This window comes from Nerophis lumbriciformis, linkage group LG37 (genome assembly GCF_033978685.3).
Source record: "Nerophis lumbriciformis linkage group LG37, RoL_Nlum_v2.1, whole genome shotgun sequence".
NCBI classification, from domain to species: domain Eukaryota; kingdom Metazoa; phylum Chordata; class Actinopteri; order Syngnathiformes; family Syngnathidae; genus Nerophis; species Nerophis lumbriciformis.
The window spans coordinates 21,140,050-21,159,639 of NC_084584.2; the positions used below are offsets into that span (position 1 = coordinate 21,140,050).

The 19,590-nt window shown below is 39.7% G+C and overlaps 1 protein-coding gene across 2 annotated transcripts in view; it reads left to right on the forward strand.

Moving 5' to 3' along the window:
• Positions 1-6,411: 6,411 nt before the first annotated feature.
• LOC133577368 (ephrin-A1-like) overlaps positions 6,412-19,590 on the forward strand; it is a 46,560-nt gene continuing 33,381 nt past the window's right edge. For both annotated transcript variants that reach the window (XM_061931117.1, XM_061931118.1), the window contains exon 1: positions 6,412-6,720. In XM_061931117.1, the coding sequence (XP_061787101.1) occupies positions 6,623-6,720 (98 nt within the window). In that variant the 5' untranslated portion in view covers positions 6,412-6,622. The remainder of the gene's footprint in view (positions 6,721-19,590) is intronic.

The window sequence follows — 19,590 nt, forward strand, 5'->3', positions numbered from 1 at the left end:
ATGACTGAGCATTTCATGGAAGCTTCTTTTATACCCAATCATGGCACCCACTTTTTCCCAATTACCCTGTTCACCTGTGGGATGTTCCAAATAAGTGTTTGATGAGCATTCCTCAACTTTCTCAGTCTTTTTTGCCACTTGTGCCAGCTTTTTTGGAAAAATGTTGCAAAAATGTTGCAAATTCCAAATGAGCTAATATTTGCAAAGAATAACAAAGTTTTCCAGTTCAAACGTTAAGTATCTTGTCTTTGCAGTCTATTCAATTGAATGAAGGTTGAAAAGGATTTGCAAATCATTGTATTCTGGTTTTATTTACGATTTACACAACGTGCCAACTCATTTACTGTATTTGTGATGCACAGTATACTATTTTCTTAATAGATATTCATAAATCTATGTTTGTGACTCTCAGTGTTAGGAAAACCTTAAAAGTAACGGTGTTAGTACCTCCATTGCTCTTAATAGTAATGAGTAATATAATTGATTACTTTTACGTACGTTATAACGCCGTTACCAATGTTTTCGATGTGACGTCGCACGCTACTTCTCACGTTATTGTATGTCAACAAGACGGCGTTAGAAGCACAGCAAGTTCAATGCAGGGAGCGACTTTTTACTAGTGAAAGCAACAACTAGGACCACACTAAAATGAAATTGATATCAAATAGAAGGAGGCAACATCACACAGCAAACAACATGAAATGCAAGCATACAGTCACACTACTACTACTACTACAAGTGAATAATGAACAACAAATCAATGACTGAAGTGACAAGCTTGCAATCCTGCATTACCTTGTTAGTGGGCAAGGAGGCAAGACAGCCATCAAAGCACATTCAATCTCTTTATAAACTAGCGCTAACACAATCCAGTGAATAGATTCAACACAGCTGCCATCACCGACGGCAAACTGCCGCTGCTAAGCTAAAAAACCCAGCAGAGCTAAAATGCTGCTCTGAGCGCCCTCTCGCTGATGTCACACGTCACTTAGCAACAGGCACCGCCTTTTAAAGGCACACACACACTCTGCTCTCTTGAAACGTCTCTCAACTGCATATGCCAGATATATATATTTTTTTTTTAAGAAACGCATTAACAGCGTTCCTAATAACGGGATTATATAGTAACGGTGTTAGTAACGAGTAATCTAATGAATTATTTTTTAGGTCCATTACAATGCCGATAGCGATTGTTTAATGTAACGTGGCACGCTACTTTTGATGTGGTTTTATGTCACAAGACAACGTCATACGTGCAGTAAATTCGATGCAGGAAATATCGTTTTACTCGTGAAAGCAACAAGCAGCACCGCACTAAAATGAACTTGATATCAAATAGGCACCATCACACTGTGACACAGTAGACAGCAACATACGACATTTAGGCCGAGCTGGAGGCCACGCCCCCTCCAGCTCCATGCGGACCTGACCTGTTTTCACGTCCGCTTTCTCACAATATAAACAGCGTGCCTGCCCAATCACGTTATAGCTGTAGAATGATCGAGGGCGAGTTCTTGGTTTCCTATGTGGGTTTATTGTTAGGCAGTTTCATTAACGTCCTCCCAGCGCGGTAACAACACACAACAACAGCAGTCACATTTTCGTCTACCGTAAAGCAGTTTGTCTGCCGTAAACAGCAATGTTGTGACACTCTTAAACAGGACAATACTGCCATCTACTGTACATGCATATGTGACAATAACATCTAGGGCTTTTAGAGAGTGCAGTGCACAACTGCGCACACAACAAGGAGACGAAGCAGAAGAACGAGGAAGATACAGCCGTGGCGACGCCGACGACGAGTAAGATGAAGAAATACGCTTGTAAGTTCCAAGCCGCAGCTGCGACTGGACCTGGATAGCCTCCGGGAAGAAGTAGTGGACTACCAAGTGCTTGGCAGTGAAGATCTTCCTCAGGAAGCAAAGATTGACCGGTTTTGGGCCATGCTAGAGAGAGATGGAAGATTCCAGACTCTAGCGCATTTGATGAAAGCACTTTTGTGCGTGCCACACAGTAATGCATCATCAGAGAGGGTGTTCAGCATGGTTAGAAAAATAGTGACAGAGAATAGAACAAGGATGGACAATTCAACCCTTAACTCAACAATGAGTGTTATGTGTGTGTGTATGTGTAAATAATTGAACACTGAAATTCAAGTATTTATTTTATTTATATATATATATATATACTGTCTATATATATATATATACTGTATATATATTTCTATATATATATATATAATAAATATATATATATAGCTAGAATTCACTGAAAGTCAAGTATTTCTTATATATATATGTATATATATATATATATACATATATATATATATATATATATATATATATATATATATATATATATATATATATATATATATATATGAAATACCTGACTTGGTGAATTATAGCTGTAAATATACTCCTCCCCTCTTAACCACGCTCCCACCACCCCCACCTCCCGAAATCGGAGGTCTCAAGGTTGGCAAGTATGGCACCCAACAGCTTCTTTTTTCATGGCCTACGACACATTCTTCATACAAAATAAACATATCCTGGATTGGAAGATGATACAAAAAACCAGTGACGGGCTGTGCGTTTCCCACCTCGGCCTTCAGTGATGTCCGACTACAAAGATCCATCCATCCATCCATCCATCTTCTTCCGCTTATCCGAGGTCGGGTCGCGGGGGCAGCAGCCTAAGCAGGGAAGCCCAGACTTCCCTCTCCCCAGCCACTTCGTCCAGCTCCTCCCGGTGGATCCCGAGGCGTTCCCAGGCCAGCCGGGAGACATAGTCTTCCCAACGTGTCCTGGGTCTTCCCCGTGGCCTCCTACCGGTCGGACGTGCCCGAAACACCTCCCGAGGGAGGCGTTCGGGTGGCATCCTGACCAGATGCCCGAACCACCTCATCTGGCTCCTCTCGATATGGACTACTACAAAGATTACCTCTCAAAATACCATAATCTATGTCACCACATGACCATTGCTGGAGAAATACTATACAGAAACACATTTATGCTCTACTGAGCATTGAATCACCTCAACAATTTTCTGGTGCATTTAAGATTAAATTAAAACACATCAGCAATTAAAACATATCTTATGGGGTACTGTCAAAATAAAAACATATTAAAAGTGAAAAAAAAAAAATTTGGACTCACAATTCGTAGTACCTATTCGACGCTGTATAAGCCCTCGTCCTTGGCTTATTTGAGTGAAAATGGCGGACGTTTCCCCATTTCATCGCCAGAACAGCTGAGCTAGCTTCCAAGGTTGGCCGACATCGTCTCACAAGATGTAGTTTCTCTTTAAATATCCTTGAAAATGGCCTTGCAAATATATATCTGCCACCTAATCAACGTTTTGTTGTCCATTTCTGATGCGCAGTAGCCGATTTTTGCTGGGGGTTGTCAATATATGAAATGTAGGTCTAAGTAAGACCTACATAGAGGTTTTTGTTTCATGTCTCTACGGCATTCCTACTGGAAGTTACAGGCAGTTTTGTCTATGTTTTCTTCCTAGGAGCAGTTTTATCTGTGTTTTATTCCTAGGGGACGCTAGAGCACAATTTTGAGTTTTGGGGTTTGCTTTTTTTCTTAGATCGCAATTTTCGCCAGTCCTGATGTGTGTGTCCAGTTTGGTGAGTTTTGAAGCATGTTAAGAGGGTCAAATTACAGCTCAAAGAGGCAAAAGTGACTGTTTTTACAAAACTTTTGTTTTGAATGGAGAATAGCCAACTTCCTGTTGATTTTAGCTGAAGGATGTTATTGTTTGAAATCTAGGTCTAAGTGAGACCTACATAGAGGTTTTTGTTTCATGTCGCTACGACATTTCTACTGGAAGTTACAGGCAGTTTTGTCTGTGTTTTCTTCCGAGGAGCAGTTGTGCCTGTGTTTTCTTCCGAGGGGGCGCTAGAGCGCAATTTTGAGTTTTGGGGCTAGAATTTTTTATTAGATCGCAATTTTTGCCAGTCCTGATGTGTGTGTCAAATACGGTGAGTTTTGAAGCATGTTAAGGGGGTCAAATTACATCTCAAAGAGACGGCGGTATAATAATAATAACAACTTTTGTTTTGAAGGGGGATTGCAAACTTCCTGTTGATTTTTGCTGGGGGTTGTCAGTGTATGAAATGTAGGTCTAAGTGATACCTACATGGAGGTTTTTGTTTCATATCTCTATGACATTCCTACTGGAAGTTACAGGCAGTTTTGTCTTGAGTTTTCTTCCTAGGAGCATTTGTGTCTGTGTTTTCTTCCTAGGGGGCGCTAGAGCGCAATTTTGAGTTTGGGCTTGTTTTTTTTTATTAAATCGCAATTTTTGCCAGTCCTGATGTGTATGTCCAGTTTGGTGAGTTTTGAAGCATGTTAAGGGGGTTAAATTACAGCTCAAAGAGGCAAAAGTGACTGTTTTTACAAAACATTTGTTTTGAAGGGGGAATTTCCAACTTCCTGTTGATTTTTGCTGAAGGATGTCAACGTATGAAATCTAGGTCTAAGTCAGACCTACATAGAGGTTTTTGTTTCATGTCTCTTCTTACTGGAAGTTACAGGCAGTTTCGTCTTAAGTTTTCTTCCGAGGAGCAGTTGTGTCTGTGTTTTCTTCCTAGGGGGCGCTAGGGCGCAATTTTGAGTTTTGGGGTTTGTTTTTTTTATTAGATGGCAATTTTCGCCAGTCCTGATGTGTGTGTCAAATATGGTGAGTTTTGAAGCATGTTAAGGGGGTCAAATTACAGCTCAAAGAGGCGGCGGAATAATAATAATAAAACCTTAAAAATACAATAGGGTCCTCTGTCCCAAAGGGACATTGCGGTCCCTAATTATTAATCAAATATTTTTGTAGCTGGAGCATTAAGACTTCTAAATATGTTTTTAACCATTATGAGAGCAATCACAAGCGGTACAAAATGGATGGATGAGAGCAATCAAGACATGAAATAACACACAGAGTCACCTCTACACTCCTTTAATCCAATATAGTAGCGCTGCCCGAATGCTGAGCCAATCAGTGGCCATGATACTGGTTGGTATCGTCTTGTTTAGAATCAGAATCAGCTTTATCGGCCAAGTATGTTTAACACACAGGGAATTTGACTTGGTAGATTGTGCTCTCTTTGTTTAATGTAAGAAACAAAGAAAAACTCAGCAACTACGAGCGCCATCTTGGTATGAGAAGCGAGAGGGAAACATTAAAGAAAACAAAGGACATATAAGACATTAAAAGAGAACAGAGCTGGTTCAAACAGCTTCCACTTCAAGCAGAGCTATTTCTACATAGAGCTACAAAGTCAAACACAACAAATAAAACAAAAGAAATAGCAACAAATATTATATATTTCGCACATATGATTGCATCATGCATAGACAAACGAGTCGCATAGCTTGGTTGATAGAGTGGCCGTGCCAGCAACTTGAGGGTTCCAGGTTCGATTCCCTCTTCCGCCATCCTATAGTCACTGCTGTTGTGTGCTTGGGCAAGACACTTTACCCACCTGCTCCCAGTGCCACCCACACTGGTTTAAATGTAACTTAGGTATTGGGTTTCACTATGTAAAGCACTTTGGAGTCACTAGAGAAAAGTGCTATATAAATATAATTCACTTCACTTCACAAACAATTGAACAAAACAAAAACCCATTTCAACACCCACATACACCGTGGTGGCTTCTGCTGTGGGGGGGCAGCACAGCAAAAGACAGGAAAAGAGAACCAACTAAGTCCTAGGCTGCCCACCAGCCCACGACCAACATCCAGTCCACGCGGAGGAGCAATAACCAATTCAGGGAGACCGAAGTGTCCCCACATCTGCGTTCCCCTCCAAGGTTTCTCATTGTCATCCCATTGGGTTGAGTTTTTTTTCCTTGCCCTGATGTGGGATCCGAGCCGAGGATGTCTTTTCGGCTTGTGCAGCCCTTTGAGACACTCACAATTTAGGGCTACATAAGTAAACTTTTATTGATTGATTGATTGAATTTTGGGTGTTTTGATTTTCTAAGTTGCTTTGTTGTATCTTCCACGTCAAGTCAGCCTGTTCCCGTGCTTTTGTGTACCTTTTTAACACGTTCGCTCTTTTATCTCTTTCATCTCTGACACCGTAACTGTGGCTGGTGTCACCTCCCTGTTCCAACTGCCTGACATCAAAGAGCAGTCTTCAACCGTACAAACTCGATTATACAATATTAAAAGGGCAGATATTGTGGCGGATTTACTTCCGCATATAAAAAAAAACATGTAATATAGTATTTTTTATTTTTATTTAAACGCTGTTTACTGGCTCCATCCAAGCTCCTGTCCTTCAAGTGTAAACGTAAAGGCGCTCGCGAGTCTCGGACCGGCCTCTGATTGGTCGCCCGTCCGGCAGGGGGCGGGCTTAGCGGCGGGGGGCGGGGGGGGTTAACAAAACCACCGTCCACGCCGACACGAGAACTCATTCACGACGGATTTTGTGTGACTGACACAACCTTCCTGTTTCTGTGACGCGATTTGTTGGCTTTTCTTTGACTATTTCTTAGTAAACCGCGTAGAATTTCACGGTAAAGTTGTTGTTTTCGTCCTCGCACAACCGTACCTGAGTTGTGTACGTGGTGTGTGTGTTTGTGTGTGTGTGTGTGTGTGCCGCGTCCACCATGGATTTGGTGTGGATTGTGGGCTGCCTGGTGAGCTTGTGCGCCTGGGTCGCTTCTGCCGAGCGCCACAGCGTGTTCTGGAACAGCACAAACCCAAAGTAAGTGTTTTATTTTTTTTTAAACTATTTTTCATACTCAACTTTACCTCATGCACATACGCTGCACATTTCCACGCCGCGTCCTGCATATGCAATAGGCTGCTGTTGTCATGATAATACAAATCTGTAGGGAGCCTCTCAACTCCTTCTACCCCCTCCCTCCTCTGATTAGTTTTTTTTCTACTTCTTTTTTTTTTTTTTTGCCGTTTTTTAAGCTCCAACCTGTTATTATGATGTTGTTTTCCCGCACAGCGTTGCCCAACCTGTTCAGATTTAATCCCTTTCACAATGTGCGATAAGTTGCCTCACGTCTGCAAAAACAAGCCACACTTTGGAGGGAAGAAAGCTGCTTAAGACTGATGGAGTTGTGTGTGTGTGTGTGTGTGTGTGTGTGTGTGTGTGTGTGTGTGTTCTGGCAATGCTTACTTAATGGGGACATCGCTCTGTTTACACCAGGGGTCCCCAAACTACGGCCCGCGGGCCGGATCCGGCCCCCCCAGCATCCAAAATCCGGCCCACGGGAAGTCCCAGGTTTAAAAAAAAAAAAGTGTTTTTTATTTATTTTTTAATCTTTCCTTTCTAATCAATTTTCTACCGCTTGTTACTCTCGGTGTCTCCTAGCCGCTCAGGCAAATCATATTGTCTAAAAATGAATTTTCCCATCGATAACGTGACAATGTTAAATGTCAAAACGGATTAAAAAGACAATGTATATATGTATGTATATTAGGGCTGCAACAACTAATCGATTAAAATTGATTATAAAAATAGTTGGCGATTAATTTAGTCATCGATTCGTCGGATCTATGCTAAGCGCATGCGCAGAGGCAATTTTATTTATTATTTTTTTAAATATTTTTGTATATTTTTTTTTTAAATAAACCTTTATTTATAAACTCCAACATGTACAATCAGCTGAGAAACAATAATCAAAATAAGTATGGTGCCAGTATGCTGTTTTTTTTTCAATAAAATACTGGAAAGGATAGAAATGTAGTTTGTCTCATTTATCCGATTATTAACCCATTAATCGAAGTAATAATTGACAGATTAATCGATTATCAAATTAATCGGTAAAATAAACCTTTATTTATAAACTGCAACATGTACAATCAGCTGAGAAACAATAATCAAAATAAGTATGGTGCCAGTATGCTGTTTTTTAATGGGGACATCGCTCTGTTTACACCAGGGGTCCCCAAACTACGGCCCGCGGGCCGGATCCGGCCCCCCCAGCATCCAAAATCCGGCCCACGGGAAGTCCCAAGTTTAAAAAAAAAAAGTGTTTTTTATTTATTTTTTAATCTTTCCTTTCTAATCAATTTTCTACCGCTTGTTACTCTCGGTGTCTCCTAGCCGCTCAGGCAAATCATATTGTCTAAAAATTAATTTTCCCATCGATAACGTGACAATGTTAAATGTCAAAACGGATTAAAAAGACAATGTATATATGTATGTATATTAGGGCTGCAACAACTAATCGATTAAAATTGATTATAAAAATAGTTGGCGATTAATTTAGTCATCGATTCGTCGGATCTATGCTAAGCGCATGCGCAGAGGCAATTTTATTTATTATTTTTTTTAAATGTTTTTGTATATTTTTTTTTTTAAATAAACCTTTATTTATAAACTCCAACATGTACAATCAGCTGAGAAACAATAATCAAAATAAGTATGGTGCCAGTATGCTGTTTTTTTTTTCAATAAAATACTGGAAAGGATAGAAATGTAGTTTGTCTCATTTATCCGATTATTAATCCATTAATCTAAGTAATAATTGACAGATTAATCGATTATCAAATTAATCGGTAAAATAAACCTTTATTTATAAACTGCAACATGTACAATCAGCTGAGAAACAATAATCAAAATAAGTATGGTGCCAGTATGCTGTTTTTTTTTCAATAAAATACTGGGAAGGATAGAAATGTAGTTTGACTCATTTATCCGATTATTAATCCATTAATCGAAGTAATAATTGACAGATTAATCGATTATCAAATTAATCGGTAGTTGCAGCCCTAATGTGTGTGTGTGTATGTATATATATATATATATATATATATATAATAAGCGGTAGTTAATGGATGGATATATATATATATATATATACATAAACACAGCCCGGCACCCGGACACATTTTTTTAACCCAATACGGCCCACGAGTCAAAAAGTTTGGGGACCCCTGGTTTACACAGTCACCTTTAGGGGACCTCGGACGGTATGGGGACAAAAAATCAGGTCCCTAAAGGGAAACTTTTTAAAATGATAGTCAGATCCATTCTGAAGATGCCTAAGTCTTTCATATATTGGTAAAAGAGAAAATACATTTTCTTGAAAAGTGAAACATTTGTTATCCTGGCATTAATAGTACCGTGATTCTGTATGGTATCCATCCTTGGTTAAAACTAATATATTTGTCCAAAAACACAACCTGGTTTAGTGTTCCTTTGGATGACATTTTCATACAGCATGATTATAAAACATTATTACCTTAAAGTATGATTCACATTCAGAATTTTCCATCCTTAACTTCATTACTGCTAAATAGCAGTTTTCAGTAATGTCACAAAAGATGCAGGATTTGCTTTAACATTTAAGTGGTGAAACTTCCTATAAGAGGACAGCTGTAGTGCTGTATTCTGAGGATCATGTCATATTTAATTTTAACTTTTTTTTTAAATGGTCCTCAGTAGTCACGTACAAATTTGTGTGAATTATGCAAAATTATTTAAATTTGGTCCCCATGAACCTTATTAACCCTTTTTCCCCGGGGTCCCCAGTAAGAATGATCAGCACATTACTTCATCAATCCAGAGATTTAAAGACGTGTATGAGCTAACTGGGCAGTGGACATTTTACCTAATCTTTTTTATGCCTCCACAACCTGTAGAAAGGGTGGTCCCCACAAGTGATGATCAAAAACTTGGTCCCCATTCCAAATGATAACCAGTATGTATGTGTGTGTGGGTGGAGAGGGAGTGTTGAAGTTCAGGGTGGTCATGGTTTACATTGTAACAATTGGATTATTGTGTGTCTTTTAGTGTGTTTTGTGTGGTGGTGGTGGTGTTTATAGTCATAGGGAGATAATTCGCATTTTTTGCAGTCTTTATAAGTCTTTTCTCGCTGGACCATAAAGACAACATAACAGACTTCAGTAAACGTGGGTGCATATGCAAAAGTGCAATATGTTTATCTGTAGACTAAATGTATTTATGTCTGCACCTTACTGCTCTTTTATCCCGCACTACAACGAGCTAATGCAACAAAATGTTGATTTTATCTGTACTGTAAAGTTCAAATTTGAATGACAGTCAGGGAATCTAAGTCTAAAGTTTTCTGCGGTACTCATGCAACGTTTTTAGCAGGGTTGTCATTATTTTTACTCTGACCTTAGATCAGGGGTGTCAAAACTCATTTTAGCTCGGCGGCCACATGGAGAAAAATCTACTCCCAAGTGGGCCGGACTGGTAAACTCACGGCACGATAACTTAAAAATGAAGACAACTTCAGAATGTTTTCTTTGTTTACAAATAGAACAGGCACATTCTGAAAATGTACAAATCATAATGCGGTTGGGGTTTTTTACACTTACATGTTGCGGTTAATGGTATGCTACCTTTATTTGTCGTTATTTATACTTTCTGAATACATTATGTGATATATGTTCATCAGTCAACTCATTGGTGTTAATTTTCAATATATCAAGATAAAAAAATATAAAAATCAAATTACATGATGTTATTTATGTAGTTTTCCTTGACTGGTGCCCTAACGTCATGTGGTTTATTTTTTTACATATGTAGCATAATCTACCAAGATACAAATAATTGCCATTGCGACATCTAGTGGACACATTTAAAAATGTCGGCTCATTTTCATACTTAGCAAACTCATCCCGCGGGCCGGATTGTACGTTTGACACCCCTGTCTGAGATGTTGACTTTTAATTCAGCTTTCATACGCAAAATGCTTATATTTACCTGACGATAGACTCTGTTAAACATGTTAAAAAGGCATTATTTGGTGCACAAACTACTCTTGCATGAAGGGAGGAATGTACAATAAAGAGTCTTTCAAGTATGATGTTCAAATTGCATGTTGTATGTGTATTGTCCAAGAAAAATGTACATGATCACTGCATTAAAATAAAATGATATGGTGTGTATTTTAACATATTTAGTGTATCCTAACATCTGTGAACATTAAATAAAATGCAGAATAATGCATTTGCCATGATTGATTTATGAGGTAACACACACATACAGTACAGGCCCAAAGTTTGGACAAGTCGTTTCAATGAGTTTTCTTTATTTTCATGACTATTTACATTCTAGATTGTCACTGAAGGCATCAAAACTATGAATGAACACATGTGGAGTTATGTACCTAACAAAATAAAGGTGAAATAACCGAAAACATGTTTTATATTCTGGTTTCGTCAAAATAGCCACCCTTCGCTTTAATTACTGTTTTGCACACTCATGGCATTCTCTCGATGAGCTTCAAGAGGTAAGTTGCCTGAAATGATTTTCACTTCACAGGTGTCATAGTTTTGATGCCTTCAGTGACAATCTACAATGTAAATAGTCATGAAAAGGAAGAAAATGTATCGAAATGAGAAGGTGTGTCCAAACTTTTGGCCTGTACTGTTTGTGTGTTACCTCATAAATCATGGAAAATATGTTATTCTGCATTTTCTTTAATGTTAACAGATGTTGGGATACACGAAATATGTTAAAATAGCATTATTTGGTGTGCACACCGCACAATTTATTTGAATGCGGTGATCATGTACATTTTTCTTGGACAATTGTGTACCATTGTTGGATGGTGTTTACATTACATTGCATATGGTAAGTGCATGTGTGTCTTTTACCGGTACATGATACATCGTGATAAATGTGCATTATTTAGCTTATGTATGGCGTATACATTGCATATTGTATGTGCATATATGTCTTACTTCAAAAAGTCATGAAGCATGTGCATTATTCAGCATTCTAGTTAATGGTAATAGATGTTTGGATGCATTAAACATGTTAAAATGCCATTACATTGTGTGCATTTTATGACAGTTATGGTGTTTACATTCATTAGATGGAATACTACACAGCAGAATTCCAGGTCATAGTTAAGATGTTTGAAGCCTGTATGTGTCGTCTATTGTACATTTTATATGTTAGGGTGCATTCAACGTTTAAAAATATTGTCTTTTTAGTAATCATACATTACGCTGTGTTGCTTCTGTGTTTACACGTGGTAGTTAAAAATGAGATGATTATAGGTGCATTTACATGTAATTTACGACATAATTCGAGCAAAATCAGATTTTTATGTGCGCCACGCATATATTAGATTGCAACGTGTGCTTTTCAAAGACTTCAAAGCCTCTTTAGGGTGGTTCTGTGTTCATTGGGTGTAATGTTGCTGCTGTTTAGTTCTTGGACCACATCCACTAAACATCTCACAATGAGATTGGTGCTTATTTGCAACATGTGCCCCCCTCCCCCCAACACATATAATGATGTGCATATGTGTCATTATGTTGCTGCTGTGTTTACATTAGTGTGACGGACCCCTAAAGGTGAATTGCTTCATATTTTCAGTGTTACCCACGTGACTCACAATAGAGTGTGATGAAATATCTTTTGCAATATCCTCTTCACCTGCAACCCCCAATACCCTTTAAACCAAGAGCTATCACAATTCAGGTGACAAGACGAGCAATAATGGCGCGTGACAGAGACCGAGTAGGTAACTTGAGGCCTGCCCAGTGGGTCGGTCACGCCGTGTGAGGCGAGTAAAGGGAGATGGATGCTGAGGGGAGGAGAAATTGGAGTCCAAATTATCCAAGTTGGGGGCCACTCTAAATAAGTGGGGGTCAATTAGACTAGTTGTGGATTGGCGGTGTTTTTAAGTTGACAATGCAAACAATCACTGCTAGACAGCTGGTTTATCACACACGTGCTAGTTTAACCCTGAAAGCATACTGGGGACATGTTTTACTCTGCAGTTAACATAAGCAACTTTATCTTTATGTTAAGGTTTTATTGAGTACCACTGCTCTATCATTTGTAGTTATGTGTCCACCAGATGGCACTACATTTTCCTATTCAAAGCATGCAGCAAACTGATACAACCTTTACGGTTTTTGTTAGTATTTTTTTGCTGAAATAAGAATATTTATTTATATTTGGAATAATTTTGACACTTGGAAATAAATCCATCTATAACCCTCTGGGGACATTCGATATCAATTATTTTCAGAACCAAACAGAAAGTCCTTAAAGGGGAACATTATCACAATTTCAGAAGGGTTAAAACCATTAAAAATCAGTTCCCAGTGGCTTATTTTATTTTTCGAAGTTTTTTTCAAAATTGTACTCATCACGCAATATCCCTAAAAAAAGCTTCAAAGTGCCTGATTTTAACCATCGTTATATACACCCGTCCATTTTGCTGTGACGTCACATAGTGATGCCAATACAAACAAACATGGCGGTTAGAACGGCAAGGTATAGCGACATTAGCTCGGATTCAGACTCGGATTTCAGCGGTTTAAGCGATTCAACAGATTACGCATGTATTGAAACGGATGGTTGTAGTGTGGAGGCAGGTAGCGAAAACGAAATTGAAGAAGAAACTGAAGCTATTGAGCCATATCGGTTTGAACCGTATGCAAGCGAAACCGACAAAAACGACACGACAGCCAGCGACACGTGAGAAAGCGAGGACGAATTCGGCGATCGCCTTCTAACCAACGATTGGTATGTGTTTGTTTGGCATTAAAGGAAACTAACAACTATGAACTAGGTTTACAGCATATGAAATACATTTGGCAACAACATGCACTTTGAGAGTGCAGACAGCCCAGTTTTCATCAATTAATATATTCTGTAGACATACCCTCATCCGCTCTCTTTTCCTGAAAGCTGATCTGTCCAGTCCAGTTGGAAATGCATCTGCTTTGAGTGTCGCAGGATATCCACACATTCTTGCCATCTCTGTCGTAGCATAGCTTTCGTCGGTAAAGTGTGCGGAACAAACGTCCAATTTCTTGCCACTTTTGCATCTTTGGGCCACTGGTGCAACTTGAATTTGTCCCTGTTCGTGTTGTTACACCCTCCGACAACACACCGACGAGGCATGATGTCTCTAAGGTACGGAAAACAGTCGAAAAAACGGAAAATAACAGAGCTGATTTGACTCGGTATTTGTAATGTGTTTGAAAAAATGGCGGATTGCTTCCCGACGTGACGTCATCGCTCCGAGAGCGATTAATAGAAAGGCGTTTAATTCGCCAAAATTCACCCATTTAGAGTTTGAAAATCGGTTAAAAAAATATATGGTCTTTTTTCTTCAACATCAAGGTATATATTGACGCTTACATAGGTCTGGTGATAATGTTCCCCTTTAAGTTTTTGAAGGGCATAAAAACATTTAGAAAACTTTTTTTTTTTTGCTCTAGTTTCTTAATAGACTTCAATCCTAAACAATTACACAAATGTAATGTTTTTTTGTTTTTTTTATTGATAAATGCCTTTTGATCGGATAATGTCACAGGTTTAAATAAAATTAACTCATGTTATACAAGTTTATACTAATTGCCGACTGTGACATAATTTTAATCTAAAGGCCTTTAAATAAAATACAAATAAAAACGTTATTTTGTTTAGGGCTAAAGATGATTGAGGGTTTTGAGCAAAGAAGGATGAAACTATAAATGTTTTTATGCCCTTTAAAAAATGAAAGGGCAACTAACTGGCAGTTAGTTGGGAATAAGCGGTAGAAAATGGATGGATGGAAACACAAAAAAACCCCTTAGAACAAAATCCGAATCTGCTTTATTGGCCAAGTACATTTAACACAGAATTAATTTGACTCAGTGGACTGTGCTCTCTTTGTTCAGTGTAAAACAAAAAGAAAAAAGCAACAACTAAGAGAGCAGCCATTCAAGGCGCCATCTTGGTTTGAGAAACAAGAGGGAAACATTAAAGAACACAAAGGACATAAATATATTAAAAGAGAACAGAGGTGATGCAACCAGCTGCCATTCAAGGCACCATCTTGGTTTGAGAAACAAGAGGGAAATATTAAAGAACACAAAGGACATAAATATATTAAAAGAGAACAGAGGTGATGCAACCAGCTGCCACTTCAGCGGCTCCATTACTACATACAGCTACAAAGTAAAACAACGAAAACTCCCCAAAGATTAGCAATAATAATACTTATTGCACATATACCATTAGACTATGCATATACATATCAGAGCGGAACAAACAAAAACCTATTTTAACAGCCACATACACCGCCGTGGTTTCTTCGGTGCTCTGCTGTGTTCATGTATAATGGAGTAACACAAGACGAATGATGGCCAGAAATAGTGTAGAAATTTACTGAAAGGGCAAAAAAGTAATCTTTTGTCGCCTGAGGGATAAGATAGAAAAATACACGCATCTTAAAATGAAAAGAATATGAAAATATATTTTTACTGCAGTTTTTTGCCATTGGGGTCAAATGCGTGAGGACCTTTTGGGGTTTTAATACAATATTCTCCCACCTGCACTTCCCAGAAAAGCATTCAGTGAAAATCCAAATCCCAGATGGAATTTGGGGACTGTAATCTGTCGCTTTGCTATTTTTGTTTTCCTAGATGACTCTACCCCATCCCCCATCATCCACTACTCTTGGAGCACTTTTTAATCCCGCGTATTCGCTGAAAAGCAAGCATGACTTTTAATTTGCCGCTTTCATTAAATCCAGCAATCACTTTCTCTTTTGACCTGTTACTTGATACAGTGTGTTGACGTTTCTCTCCACCGACCCCCACCTCCTCCCAAGTGGATGGTTTCATCCCCGAACATGAGAGCTGTCATCCATCTAACTGATGTCAGATTGATCTCTTTGGGCCTCATTTCCCTTTAGCTGCACACACACACACACACACACGCATTTCGTGGAGAGGCGCAGCTGGCTTCCTCGCCACAAATTGCCCGCTTGGACCCCGCCGCTGACTTCCAAGGTCGAGCCTTGCTTAATGACTACGTTGTTTTGGCCAAATCCTGTGTTTCCGCACTTCCTTTGTGCTTGACCAGGAACTTTTTAGTCAGCGGCACTTGCTGGTTCCCAGAAAGAGGCTCACCAACGTGTGAAGGAGTGCCTCAGCTGATTGCAATGACTCACCGGCCCTCATACACATTAACACACTGGCCTCTGCTGAGCCTTCTGGACTGTGCAGTGTGAAGCAATAATCTGCTCATTCACAGCTTGTTTCTTCCACTTTTTTTTTCCTGCTGACCAAGCACCAGTAGACCTCCTCCTCATCTTCATCCTCTTTGTACCGCTCTGTCCTTCACCCCGGAACCCTCCCAAACTCCCTTCTTGCTATCTTCTTGGCCAGCTTCCCTTTGCAACGTGCTGTGTTATTGGGTTAGTTTACTGATGACCAACTAATCTGTATGAATCTAGCCAGATGGGAGACGGTATAAACATTTCCTATCACGGTTATTGTGACCAAAATGATCAAGTTATTGTTGAATGTGCTCAAAAAGTACTTATACACACTGAAATCTTTTAACAAGGTTTTAGTTTAACATTCAGCATTTTAATGGTGCATTCCATTTGTACTGGGAATTTGGAATTTCTAAGTTCCTAGTCGGAAAGTTCAACCGGAACGCCCCCAGAGGTCGAACTTCCCACTCGGAAAGTCGGCGCATTAGCTTCAAAGATGACTGCGCTTATTGTGAACAATGATATGCACTAGGGATGTCCCGATCCAGGTTTTTGCACTTCCGATCCGATACCGATATTGTTTTTGCACTTCCGATCCGATAGTGATACTGACCGATACCGATACTGACCGATACTGGCCTATCCGAGCATGTATTAAAGTTTAAAGTTATTTAGCCTACTTAGTTGTCAGAATCATGTTGAAAAGGGTTTTAGTACTCTTGATAACAACTAGCCAGCTGAATTAGGGGAGTTTGAATAATACACAATGGTTGGTAACAAGAAACTGACCTGTTTATTCAAGGATAAACACAAAATAGACAAAATTATACATGACAAACAGAAATGGCATCATTGAACTAAGGCTTTTTTTAATATTGCGATATTTTAAGGCCATATTGCGATACACGATATATATCTCGATATTTTGCCTTAGCCTTGAATGAACACTTGATGCATATACGGTAATCACAGCAGTATGATGATTCTATGTGTCTACATTAAAACATTCTTCTTCATACTGCATTAATATATGCTACTTTTAAACTTTCATGCAGAGAGGGAAATCACAACTAAAAAAAATCACTATTTTTTTCATACGGTGTTGATGTGGAAATGTTTGCCTCGGCATTTTGATGGTGTGGGCGTGTGGCACCGAATGGAGATAAGCGTCTCAACAGACGTTACAATATTTGAACAATGATGACGAAAACTGTTTTCTCTGTCGTGTCCGTGTGTCGAAAATTGTTATGCGCTTATTTTTTTATTTGATTTTGTGCGTGGCATAGATTTGCCGTGCGCAGAGGACGCTTGAGCAGGCGCGCACCTTAGCGGCTGCGCTAGCATCACAGCTAACGTTAGCCATGCTGCTACCTCTCTGCTGGGAGAGGGCGTATACGTATGTGATGTATGACGTGACAGTATGTGACGTGTGTAAGAAGGTGCGCTCGCTGTCTGTAAGAGGGAGACACAGGAAAGAGTGAGAAGAGCCTGTCGTGTAATGCCAGCAGCTAAAAACAACTGCGTGAGAATTCACAGACCTGTGGATGTGTTGAAGGTGTGCTGGAAAATGCGTAACGGAAATTAGGGAGCAGCAGAAAAGTGGAATGTATTTTTTAAATCGGTGCGTTGGAAAACACGGACCGGAGTTTTTTTTAAACTGGATCTGGATTGGTATTTTCCCATGCCTTGCCGATACGCATTTTTTTGCAAATATCGGCGGCCGATCCGATCCAAATATCGGATCGGGACATCCCTAATATGCACTGCTATATTATCCGTTATTAGCACTTGTAAATCTAAATACCATGTATTGTTGGACGTTTATATATGGTTATGTTACAGTAATGTAAACATTTATTTCATGTGGTGTTTAGGTTCTACATTGCTAGTGATAGCGGCTTTGTTTTCCTCTTCATCCACAGCCATCCTCCATTTTTTCCCATTCGTTGTTTATATTTAGACAAGGTGTGGCCATCTTGATTTCCAACCTCGTAGCTGGAACCCTTACAATTCGGCTGTGACCTCGTTCCCAGCTCCGACTTCCGAGGTAAATGGAAAGCATCATTGGCTTGCTATCAATTTTTGCACTAGATGCTTCTTTAGGAAATGAGCAATATCAGCGTTAAGTTTTTCAAAGTGTGGTAATCAAGCACGGTTTTACGATCAGCAAAATTTTAGCCTCTATAGCTCACTTAACAAAAAACACTACCTGGCGTCCAAGTGGCTTTATCTACGTGAATTTCAAGATTCTAGAATGTATTTACCTTCTATATTTACCTTCCAGCCACCCAGTCATACAACAAGCAAAATCGCTATCTTACTAGTTTACGATAGCTATGTATTAAAGGGGCTGTTTGCAACCTCTACGCAGATCCCGAGGGGATGATAACTTGTGTTGTACCCCACCCGCCTCCGGGTTTTAACACAAATTTATGAAAACTACACCCCCATGCTCATTAGCACTGTGTGTGGTCAGTTAATGATAGCGATTTAGCAAAGTTTAGCTACTGACGTTAGCTATCATTGAATGTATATTCTATCATAACAATAACATGTGTTTTTGTATTTGCAAGCACTGTATGGCGTGTATGATGCGCCGAATGATGAGCTTAAAATCCAGGCTAATTATTGGCACAGCAGAGTGTTGTTTTCATTTTAATTGGTAATTGAGAAAAATATTAAAAAAAACATTTTGTTTTGTTAGACCACTAATGGTAACATAAGCTATTGGTGTTCTTGTTACCGTATTTTCCGCACTATTAGCCGCACCTAAAAACCACAAATTTACTCAAAAGCTGACAGTGCGGCTTTTAACCCGGTGCGCCTTATATATGGATTAATATTACGATTCATTTTCATAAAGTTTCGATCTCGCAAACTACGGTAAACAGCCGCCATCTTTTTTCCCGGTAGAACAGGAAGCGCTTCTTCTACGCAAGCAACCGCCAAGGTAAGCACTCGCCCCCATAGAACAGGAATCAATCAATCAATCAATCTTTATTTATATAGCCCTAAATCACAAGTGTCTCAAAGGGCTGCACAAGCCACAACGACATCCTCGGTACAAAGCCCACATACGGGCAAGGAAAAACTCACCCCAGTGGGACGTCGATGTGAATGACTATGAGAAACCTTGGAGAGGACCGCATATGTGGGTAACCCCCCCCCCTCTAGGGGAGACCGAAAGCAATGGATGTCGAGTGGGTCTGACATAATATTGTGAGAGTCCAGTCCATAGTGGATCCAACATAATAGTGTGAGAGTCCAGTCCATAGTGGGGCCAGCAGGACACCATCCCGAGCGGAGACGGGTCAGCAGCGTAGAGATGTTCCCAGCCGATGCACAGGCGAGCGGTCCACCCCGGGTCCCGACTCTGGACAGCCAGCACTTCATCCATGGCCACCGGACCTGTGCCCCCCTCCCCTCAAGGAAAAGGGGAGCAGAGGAGAAAAGAAAAGAAACGGCAGATCAACTGGTCTAACAGGGGGGCTATTTAAAGGCTAGAGTATACAAATGAGTTTTAAGATGGGACTTAAATGCTTCTACTGAGGTAGCATCTCTAATTGTTACCGGGAGGGCATTCCATAGTACTGGAGCCCGAATAGAAAACGCTCTATAGCCCGCAGACT